General features: G+C 40.1%; 1 protein-coding gene across 6 annotated transcripts in view; it reads right to left on the minus strand.

Annotated features, from left to right (window-relative positions):
* The window catches only part of SUPT3H (SPT3 homolog, SAGA and STAGA complex component), a 291,243-nt gene that overhangs the window by 111,258 nt on the left and 167,714 nt on the right, over positions 1-12,271 (minus strand). For all 6 annotated transcript variants that reach the window (XM_058183513.1, XM_058183548.1, XM_058183522.1 and 3 more), the window contains 2 exons: positions 6,466-6,552; positions 79-169 (listed from right to left, as the gene is read on the minus strand). In XM_058183513.1, coding sequence (XP_058039496.1) covers positions 79-169; positions 6,466-6,552 — 178 coding nt within the window. The remainder of the gene's footprint in view (positions 1-78; positions 170-6,465; positions 6,553-12,271) is intronic.

Here is a 12,271-nt window from a genome sequence, read left to right on the forward strand (position 1 = left end):
TTTCCATTTGGCACTGTAGAGATAGATCACATGTTGAATATTCCCCATAGAAAGACAAGTTTTCTGGAAGCTTCATACCTTCAAGAAGATCATCTTCATCAATGCCTTTGACAACTTTAGATTTGTAATCTCGGAAAAACATGTATTTAAGTAATCTTCGAAGTTTTTTCTAGTTAAGAAAAAAATGGACAGACACATGCCTGCTAACATTCAAAATTCAAGGAGAAATTTGAAGCATTGTAACCGCAATCTTAGATTATATATCCACATTTATATACACAGATTAACAATACTTATTCTAACAGAACCAAATGCAGAATTTAGCAAAAACTCAAATTCCAAACTTAAGTCTGACAATGCATATCAAATCAAGTGTATCTTTTGTGCAGATATATTTCAACACTAATTTTTCTTGTGCTAAGTATACTTTTTTGTCATGTAAACCTTACTTTGTCAGTTCAATAAGCAGACCAGAAAAATAAATGAAGTTTGAAACTAAATTCCTTTTTGTTTTACTTCAGTGTGTGAATAAAAGTTTCTGAGAATAGCATGCTGTAGTCAAGCACCTTCATTTCTTAAATTTAGTGATAGTTGAATTTATCTCAGAACAAGACAAGCACTCACAGGGTGCTTTCAGGTAGCTAGCTGTTTAGTATCATTACAGTTTATTAATCATTCTATGTTCCCTTGCTACCTTTACATTTTGCACATTGGCTAAAACTACTCTTTTTCCCTATAGGTTTGAGTTCTCTCCTTATAGAAGACAATTTCAAATCAGGATGCTTCAGGACCATCTCACAAAAACTCTAGTATCTTGGTTTGTCCAGGGAAGTGCTTCTAATGACAGGGTATGAGTACGCATTTAGTGCATCTAAACAATGTATTAAAGATCTGGAAATCCAGCAAGATTGGGCGGCTGTTCCCAAGAATGTTCATTTGAGCAATCAAACTCCCCCTTTTAAAGCAGAAAGATATTTATACCAAATAACTGTCCCCCAATCCAAAGTGCATTAACCTTAGTGTGCAGCAATGCACTTCCCACAGTAGTTTTGGAGGGCCGATACAAAAAAATACCATATGAACTGAGACTGTGCCCCTATGGACAAGGGCATATTGAAACTATAGCTCACATTCTCTTGTACTGCATCTTCTATAAGGACCCACAGACTCAATTTATAATACCTTGCCTAATAAATTATCGAAGAAATACTGATCTTTTTTTATGTGCAACTACTGCTATCAGATCCGTATAGAGTAGTTTCTCAGAATGTGGCCAAATTTTGCTATGCTGTATGTAAAATTAGGTAAACTTTAACTTCTCACTGGTATTCCACCACCAATCATGATATATTATTCTGTCATTTATTTATTTATTTATTTATTTATTTATTTATTTATTTATTTTTTATTATTATTATTATTATTATTATTATTATTATTATTATTATTATTATTATTATTATTATTATTATTATTATTATTATGCTTTTATTTTCTAGTCTGTGACTGTAATAAAAATTGATTGATTGATTGTTCCCTTCTTTTTCTTAATCATGACCTAATATTTCTCATCTGTCAATAATCAAGGGGACAAATGACACCCAGGGAACATTTTCCCCCTAATTTTGCATGTATTTTGGTGACAGGTCTTACAGACATTTTCCTTTAAAACTTTGATTATGATGGTCTTTTATTAGCCTTAATAAACTTAGCTTCACTCATTTTAAACTACATGACTTGGAGTGGAGAAAGAGGGAGGGAGAGAGAAAGAGCATAAAGCAGTATTTAGGGAAAGTAATGTGTCAGAGGGTTTTTCTTATCCACATTTATACTGATCTGGCATCAGAGTTGTGCTGCTATGTTCCCACAAAATCAACCTCTTTGGAAAGTTGACATTATTTTCATACAATTATAAAATCAAAGTGAGTTTAGTATTATCTAGTCCAATTCCCTATTCAGTGCATGATCCACTAGAGTATTTCTGATGGATGACCATTCTGAAGACCTCCAGTAAAAGAGAACATGTGGATGTTCCAGTTGATACAGTCAGTTTCTCCTGTTTTCTAGTTTAGCCGCAATATAACTCAAATGGAAAAATTTTCATTTTGCAATTTGCAAAACTTGAAGCATATGCGCCTGAGGTGGAGCTGGGATGGGTTCTTTTTCATGAAGGAAACTTTTGACTCATTCTGTCAGTGTTCTCCCACTGGCTGAACTCAGGGCTCTCTAGAAGTTTCATGGGAAATCCTATCAGTGAGGCTGATCATAATTTTTCTATAGCAGTCAATTTCTAAACAGTTTGACAATCCTTCTAAAATCCTGCACCAAATTCTTGGCATATCCCACTTCCCATTTTCTGGACTAAAATCATTACTCTGCTCCCTTCTATACACAGACACAGAAACATACTAAGAACCATAATTTTAGCTACTGAGGAAAAAAGGTTTAGCCATAAAAGTTGGTTGTTATACCCATTATTACAGCTTTCAGTATGAATGTTGAAAGTTAAGGAGTTTTTACTGTTTTACCAGTATCTTTTAAGATTTTTAATAATAATAATAATAATAATAATAATAATAATAATAATAATAATAATAATAATAATATTTTAATTTGTATACCGCCTTTCTCCCGAAGGACTCAGGGTGGTGCACAGCCAGAATAAAATACAAAGAAAACAATACATATAATATTAAGAACAACCGCTTAAAAAACTTATTCGATTGGCCAAAAATTTTAAAATACAGTAATACCCTATAAAAATTTACCAAAATTTAAAACCCATAAAAGCAAATTAAAAATTTTAAAATCAAGCCAGTCCAGCTAGACGGAATAAATAGGTTTTAAGTTCATGGCAAAAGGTCCGAAGGTCGGATAGTTGACGAAGTCCATGGGGAAGTTCGTTCCACAGGGTAGGAGCCCCCACAGAGAAGGCTCTCCCCCTGGGGGCCGCCAGTCGACATTGCTTGGCTGACAGCACCCTAAGGAGTCCCTCTCTGTGAGAACGCACCAGTCGCTGGGAGATAGAAGATGGCAGTAGACGGTCCCGTAAATATCCTGGTCCTAAGCCATGGAGCGCTTTAAAGGTAGTCACCAATACCTTGAAGCGCACCCGGAAGACAAAAGGCAGCCAGTGCAGTCTGCGCAGGATGGGTATACATGGGAGCTCCAAACCGCTCCCTCTATCACCCGCGCAGCTGCATTCTGGACTAACTGGAGTCTCCGGATGCTCTTCAAGGGGAGCCCCATGTAGAGAGTATTGCAATAGTCCAAGCGAGAGGTCACGAGAGCATGAGTGACCGTGCATAGGGCATCCCGGTCCAGGAAGAGGCGCAACTGGCGGATCAGGTGAACCTGATAAAAAGCTCTCCTGGAGACGGTCGTCAAATGGTCTTCGAAAGACAACCGCCCATCCAGGAGAATGCCCAAGTTGCGCACCCTTTCCATCGGGGCCAATGACTCGCCCCCAACAATCAGCTGCGGCTGTAGCTGACTGTACCGGGGTGCCGGCATCCACAGCCACTCTGTCTTGGAGGGATTAAGCTTGAGCCTGTTCCTCCCCATCCAGACCCGTACGGCTTCCAGACACCGGGACAGCACTTCGACAGCTTCATTGGGGTGACCTGGGGTGGAAAAGTACAGCTGTGTATCATCAGCGTACAGTTGGTATCTCACCCCAAAACCATTGATGATCTCGCCCAGCGGCTTCATATAGATGTTGAACAGGAGAGGCGAGAGAATTGATCCCTGCGGCACCCCACACATGAGGCGCCTCGGGGTCGATATCTGCCCCCCTGTCAACACCGTCTGCGTCCGGTCAGAGAGGTAGGAGGAGAACCACCGATAAACGGTGCCTCCCACTCCCAAACCCTCCAACCAGCGCAGCAGGATACCATGATCGATGGTATCAAAAGCCGCTGAGAGATCTAATAGGACCAGGGCCGAGGAGTAACCCTTATCCCTGGCCCTCCAGAGATCATCCACCAACGCGTTCAAAGCTGTCTCCGTACTGTATCCGGGCCGGAAGCCGGACTGGAACGGGTCTAGATAGATGGTTTCACCCAGGTACTGGGGTAATTGACATGCCACCGCACTCTCTACAACCTTCGCCGTAAAACAAAGGTTGGATACTGGACGGTAATTTCCTAAAACAGCTGGGTCCAGGGAAGGCTTCTTGAGGAGAGGTCTCACCACCACCTCTTTCAAGGCAGCGGGAAAGATCCCCTCCCGCAAAGAAGCATTTGTAATCCCCCGGAGCCAGCCTCGTGTCACCTCCTGCGTGGCCAGCACCAACCAGGAGGGGCACGGGTCCAGTAAACATGTGGTGGCATTCAACCTTCCCAGCAACCTGTCCATGTCCTCGGGAGTCACAGGGTCAAAACCATCCCAAACGGTCTCAACAAGATGAATCTCGGAACCCTCGCCTGGATCTATCCAATTTTGATCCAATCCATCCCGAAGCTGAACGATTTTATCGTATAGATAACCGTTAAACTCCTCGGCACGCCCTTGTAATGGGTCCTCCCGCCCCTCCTGTTGAAGGAGAGAGCGGGTAACCCGAAACAGGGCGGCCGGGCGGTTATCTGCCGACGCAATGAGGGAGGAAACGTAAGAACGCTTCGCTTCCCTCAATGCCACTAGGTAGGTCCTACTGTAGGACCTAACTAGTGTCCGGTCAGCCTCAGAACGCTGGATCTCCAGGCACTCTCTAGGCGTCTTCTCCGGCGCTTCATCTCCCTCAGCTCCTCGGAGAACCAAGAAGCTGGTTGAGACCTGCGCCGGGTCAGAGGCCGCAAAGGCATGACACGGTCCAAAGCTCCAGCCGCAGCCTGTTCCCAGGCCGCGACTAGTTCTTCAGTCGTGCCGTAGGCCAGGTTCTCGGGAAACGGCTCAAGCTCCGTCAGGAACCTCTCTGGGTCCATCAGGCACCTGGGACAGAACCAACGCATTGGTTCCGTCTCCCTGCGGTGGTGAGTAGCGGTCCGAAAGTCCAGACGAAGAAGAGAATGATTTGAACATGACAAAGGCTCAATAACTAAATCATTTAAAATCAGATCATTCGTCCACTGGCCAGAGACAAAAATCAGATCTAGAGTGCCTCTCCCGATGTGGGTAGGGCTGTCCACTAATTGAGTCAGGTCCATGGCCGTCATGGAAGCCATGAACTCCCGAGCCGTCGAGGATGCCACGCCAGTTGATGGCAAGTTGAAATCTCCCATGACCAACAGTCTAGGGGTTTCAACTGCCAACCCGGCCAACAACTCCAACAGCTCGGGCAGGGCTGTTGTCACGCAGCAAGGAGCCAGGTACGTGATCAACAAGCCCACCTGAGTCCTACGACCCCACTTCACATAGAAGGATTCACAACCAGCTATCTGAGGCACAGTGGTCTCCCTCGGTTCCAGGCTTTCATTAATAATAACTGCCACCCCGCCACCCCACCTTGGGCCCTCGGCTGTTGGAATGCTCGGAAACCTGGTGGGCACATCTCCACTAGGGGAACCCCCCCTTCCGTGCCCAACCAGGTCTCCGTAATGCCCATAACGTCCGTGGTCCCCTCCTGAATTAGATCTAAGATCAGGGGGGCTTTGCTAACCCCGGACCTTGCATTGCATAACATCAGCCGGAGGCCCAAATCCCGAGAACTCTGGCCACCCGGGGAACGGGAAGAAGCAGGGAGGCTGGAGCATGCGATCGCTCTTAAATAGCAAGGGTGTACTCCCGAAACCTGATGTGCCCCCCCCTCCGTCATATCTGCCTCTCCCGCTTACCGTGTCAATAGCACAATCCTGATAAACTGGAACGAAACCCTTCCCCACCTCCCTTGGACCTAACTTAATGCCGCGAATGCACACTGGACTTGGCTCCCTCCCCGATGGGTTTCCCTCCCCACCCATTCTTCCCCCTCCCCCCCAACCCATCAGTTTCCACCCTCCCCGTAAAATTCCCATTAAAACTCCCCTTAAAAAATCGGTTAAAACAGTTAATTGAAAATCCCCTAAGTCTCCTATTCTTGGCATGCCACCTCTCGGGGTTCCAAAACCCGTCCTCAAGATGGGCCCTCGATAACGTAGAGGGCCAAACCCATGAGAGAGGGGAATCTCGTAGGGCAAGAAGGTCAGCCACTGAAAATGTCCGCATGATGAAAAAAAACACGATGAAAAAAAAAAACCCTCCACTTGCAATTATTTCTTCCTTCTAAAGTAAGTAGGATAAATGACATTGCAAAACACAATTACAAACAGTTGGAGCATATATTATAAATAAGGGGTAGGATGAAATAACTATTTTTTCCTTTTCAGCATAGAGAGTAGGAGAAGAGGACTTTTGGTATTGGAGGAGCTACTGTATCTTATTGGTATGATGTTGACTGAATTATAATTTTTGAAGTGTCATGTTGGATGACTATAGAAAACACTAATTCATGGTTTAATTTATAGCATCAGTTAATTTATACTATTGTACCTTATCTTTGCGCATCAAAAAAATAAGATCTTCTGCAGAGATTACTCTAGCACCTCTCATCTGAGAAACTTCAGAGGCTTGTTGCAACTGTGAACAAAAAACCAAGATTAGAACTGAAATGGCAATGTGGTATTTTGTAGAACTATACTTATTTAAAGTAGCCTTAGCAGTACAGAAAAAAAAACCCTCACAATGCAAATGTATGACACATCAACTAAATTTAGAATTTAAGATAATTTTAAATACAACTTTTCCTTGACCAGTTGGCTTAAGATTTTCATTTTGCTGAATTTATCTTGACAATTGCTATTCCAATCAATCTTTTCTAAATCAACCTGGAATATAAAGACGGTTAGGCCTGACAAACATCTGGAGGAGAATTTCAGAAAATTCCAGTGCTATAGGCTAGGTTGAAAATAAGGCAAACCAACCTACATACAGTAGGTCCTATTGGTGAGAAAAGTACCCATGAAGTTGTTAGGAGTTGAACTCAAGTTGATGTATTACTTTTTATTGTAAAAAGACTTTATATATCACGGTATATTACAAGTGACATTTCCTATATGAGGATAATATTCTTTTTTTCATATTAAAGCCTCAAACCCAAATGTAACATGATGCTATATTATCTATAAATTCAATTCCGTTTATATACTTCCATTCCAGGCTAACTCTCTTAATCTCCTAATATCCTTTTAAAATTTGTTGCATTGCCTGAATGTTAGGATAGGGATAGCTGCTCGTATGCATTACTATGTTGGATCCTTGTTTTTTTTTCTCAAATCCTTTTTCACTAAGCCAAAAACCTACTGGACCTCTGTGTGTGTGTGTGTGTGTGTGTGTCTGTGTGTGCGTCTGTGTATACACACACACACACACACACACATATATATATATATATATATATATATATATATATATATATATATATATATATATATAAAGGTAAAGGTTCCCCTCACACATACATGCTAGTTGTTGCCGACTCTAGGGGGCGGTGCTCATCTCTGTTTCAAAGCCAAAGAGCCAGCGCTGTCCGAAGACGTCTCCGTGGTCATGTGGCCGGCATGACTCAACGCCAAAAGCGCACGGAATGCTGTTACCTTCCCACCAAAGGTGGTCCCTATTTTTTCGACTTGCATTTTTACATGCTTTCGAAACTGCTAGGTTGGCAGAAGCTGGGACAAGTAACGGGAGCTCACCCCATTACACAGCAGCACTAGGGATTCGAATCACTGAGCTGCCGACCTTTCAATTGACAAGCTCAATGTCCTAGCTCCTGAGCCACCATGTCCCGTATATATATCTTCCTTTTTAACTGCTAGTGGTTAGTGGTTTTTAACTAGCAGTTAAAAAGGAAGAAACAGCTACAATCACACATTGCTCCCAGAAGCACGAAGCTGAAGCCTGAAGATGACGAATGAGACTTCATCGAAACGTCGCCAAGACACTTCCAATTTTACGCGGGAGAAAACCCGAATAACCAAAGACCTACATACAAACACCCGCGAAAACCTCAGAAAACATGTATATGTATATGTATATAATATAATATAATACATATAGTTGCTGTTGCTATTGTCATCTTCGTCATCATCATCATCCAGTGTATATTGGTGCAAGATTTTAAACAGAACCAGGAGTTGGAATTGTAAAGAGTACTTTGCAAGTTTTCATCTCGGAGTCAATATAGCTTTTCTAATTTCTTTTAGTGATCTAATTTAAGTCATTGATACATTGTTGGAATGAGTATGGTACTGAAAAGTTTGTGTTCAGCAGAGTGAATATATACTAAACTTCAGAAGGATATTTTATTTATATATATAAAAATAATATTCTTCTGAAGTTTAGTATATATTCACTCTGCTGAACACAAACTTTTCAGTACCATACTCATTCCAACAATGTATCAATGACTTAAATTAGATCACTAAAAGAAATTAGAAAAGCTATATTGACTCCGAGATGAAAACTTCCAAAGTACTCTTTGCAATTCCAACTCCTGGTTCTGTTTAAAATCTTGCACCAATATACACTGGATGATGATGATGAAGAAGAAGATGACAATAGCAACAGCAACCATATGTATGTCGTGCCAGTTTCTAATTTGTTTCTATCTCACAGGACCTAATATGATGCCTGCCTATTATATTCTTTTTCTTGTTGGCTATTTTAGTTTTCTTTTTTGGTTAGCAAGGATAGGTGATATGACAAGCATTGAACAACTTAGTGATGGCTGATGTTGATCATTAGTGGGAAAAAGTCAACTGTTATAAACTGGCAATTCTTCACCATAATCCTTCCAGGGTAAGAATGCTCTAGCTCTTCTTATTCAGTTGTCTTTCAATAGAAGATGACTTCATTACAGATTTTAATGTTCCATTTCAAACATCTATGAACAGTTTAAAAAAAGGCGTAAGTGATAGCCCTGGTTTATACTAAAATATTACACTAGCCTACTATGATCAAAGGAGACAAAACTAATAGAGTCATCATGGATAATTGATCCTTGGTACCCAGAATAAGAATTGGAATTTCCTTGGGATTTAAGACACTTGTCAAAAACTGGCGTTTATAAGATCTATACAAAACAGTAAGCACTGAAAAATGTTACACACATTCTAGTGCTAAACTAAGATTCTGCAGCTCTTTATATTTTACTTCTAGGTTTCCTAATGCATGAATTTTGTGGTAATTTCTACAGTGACGTTTATTTTCCTAGTTGTTCCATCTTTTTCCTGTTTACTTAAATGAACTTTGCTTGGTTATGAAGAAATCCATATTGACATAACTCTAGCAAGTGACTGTATACTTTTTTGTCTGTATTCTTAGAAATAGATCATAATGATACCACTGGACTTTTTAACATTCTGTCAAAATAAAATTATTTGTAGAAGTACAGAAAATCAACTTTTATAAGAAGTAATTAATGCTTAAAACTACTGCATATATAGAACAATATAGAAACATATACTTCATGGAAGTCCTGGAATGTGATTGATGCAAGCCAAAAAATTAGATACACACTAGAAAAATGTCTTAGATTGTTTTTTTTTTCATTTGAAATATAAGATAATAAAGCCTACATTTATAAATGCATACACCTGAGAACAGATGGAAGAAATTTTAACTTTCATATGCCATATTAGCAATAGTTTTACTCTGTAATATTGGCTGAAGAAGGATATTATTAATGTGAGTTTTAATGTTGCTGTTGCTATAATTTGAAATAGGACTATTCAGCAGTTAAAACAGTAGCTGTTTCTAATATGTAGGGGGGAGGTAGTTTTTACTTTTGGCAAGTGTTCAACAGGAAAAAGATTTTGTCAATAAATCATAATACCGGACTGCATTTTCCCCCCACTCTAATCACATGCACACAAAATGTGAACTGTATCTAGTAGGCACAACACAAAACATACTGCTTTAAAAAGCTTCACGTTTTTTCTTTGAAATGCTCAGGAGGGCTTTTGCAGCTACAAAGACCGGAGAATTTTCAGGAATTCAGAAGTCACAGTAACATAATCTGACTTAAAACTGAACTGGAAAATATAAGAATGTGAAAAATGATAGTTCTATTTTTTTGGCAGAGGAAAGTAGCTTCTTATTCTGATTAGTTTAAGGAGACACAAGGTACTTATGTTTCCAGCATAAAATACAGAAAAGCTGGGTAACATTATAATACAAAGAACGGGATGAATACCTCATTGGTGTAATTTGGATGAACTCAGTGGACTTATATCCAAGCATGCATTTACTCAATATATTTAATAACTGCTTAGAAAATTGATGTTAGTGTGCTGTTAATACAATACATCTTTTTCAAATTTTGTATGGACCTAGAGAATTCTTTTGAACGAGACAGTTAATGTTATGTCAGCCTCTGTTGAATAGAAGGCAAAAATTTTTTAACACAATAGAGCCACAATCCAGTAGTAACCTAAGATAACGGTTGACCACTACTTCAAGATAACATGATTGTATCCAAATGTACTAATCAATTCCATTAAAATAAATAAAAACCAGCAGTTTAAATGATCTGAAGACACTTAAGATACTCCTAGATATGAAATAGAAACAAAACACACTACAATCGGCATAATATCTACCTGATGAAAATGACTGATGATGCTTTTAAATCAATAAAGGAAACTCAGAGAATCTTATGCAAATGGCTAATATGTACTTCTATTTAATAATGAAAAAATAAAATATTGCTCAAGGATCAATTATTCCTTCTTGAAGTCTATTTGCTCCTCTTCCAGGGTATTGTTCTATACCAGTCGGTCCAAAAGATTAGGTAGGTGATTTCACACAGCTTTTCTGAGAAATAGGAAACTAACAGAGCACTCTGATTTGCAATCTTTTTCCAGCGTAGCTAGAAGAGCAGGATATAATCTCATTTTCTTGCATACGAAAGAAGATCATTCTTAGTTTTGAAATGTTTCAGACCAACCCACCTCCCAAAATTAAGCAAACTTACATCAGCATTTTTAATGATGAAAATGCATAGCACACAGAAGAAAGTACTTACTGTTACAAACATAAATGCTGAAAATTTGTCTGTACTGTCAGATATAAAAAAACTTCAGAGCAGTGTTTCTCAACCTTAACAACTTTAAGAACTTTAACTCTCAGAATTCCCCAGTCTGCATGTATCAGACCTGCCCAAGCCTGATCCCTTAGGGGAGAAAAACTCTCAACTCCATTTGGTTGAAGCGAAAGATACTTTTACTAAGAGATGCTGATTGCAGTAAAGTCAAGTGGAATCTAAAGTTTTTGCGCATCAATACAAACCCCGTGGTTCCCCCAGCACTCCCCCCATGATCTATCCGTATATAGCCAATCTGGCGCCGCCGAGATGTTTTGGGAAGCGCTGAGGTTTAAACTGGTAAAATTGCATTCTTACAGTAAACAGCCTTGAAGATGCCAGGCACGAACTGGATTCCAAAACACTGTTCTTCTTCAACTGTTAATCCCCCCTCCCAATTTCCCACCATAGAGGTATTCAGTTTTATTGCCCGTTTGTTCCCCCCTCCCTTACCTAGTTTATTGATTGCAGGACACCAACGAGGCGACAAGCCCAAGGTGGTGAATTTGACAGCATGTTAAAGTCTAAATATCTTAAAGTTGCTGAGGGTTGAGAAACAATGCTTTAGAGGGTAACTCAAAGTAGTAATAACAACAACAACAACAACAACAACAACAACAACAGAGTTGGAAGGGACCTTGGAGGCCTTCTAGTCCAACCCCCTGCCCAAGCAGGAAACCCTACACCATCTCAGACAGATGATTATCCAACATTTTCTTAAAAATTTCCAGTGTTGGAGCATTCACGACTTCTGCAGGCAAGTTTTTCCACTTACTAATTGTTCTAACTGTCAGGAAATTTCTCCTTAGTTCTAAGTTGCTTCTCTCCTTGATTAGTTTCCACCCACTGCTTCTTGTTCTACCCTCAGGTGCTTTGGAGAAAAGCCCGACTCCCTCTTCTTTGTGGCAACCCCTGAGATATTGGAACACTACTATCATGTCTCCCCTAGTCCTTCTTTTCATTAAACTAGACATACCCAGTTCCTGCAACCGTTCTTCATATGTTTTAGCCTCCAGTCCCCTAATCATCTTTGTTGCTCTTCTTTGCACTCTTTCTAGAGTCTCAGCATCTTTTTTACATCGTGGCGACGAAAACTGAATGCAGTATTCCAAGTGTGACATTACCAAGTTATATGCATATTGGTCTGTATATCACTTAACAAATATGTAGCTCAATGAAAGAACGCCAACTAAAAAAAAAAACCTATGGTATTAG

The sequence above is a fragment of the Ahaetulla prasina genome, chromosome 1 (assembly GCF_028640845.1).
Source record: "Ahaetulla prasina isolate Xishuangbanna chromosome 1, ASM2864084v1, whole genome shotgun sequence".
In the NCBI taxonomy this organism is placed as follows: Eukaryota; Metazoa; Chordata; class Lepidosauria; order Squamata; family Colubridae; genus Ahaetulla; species Ahaetulla prasina.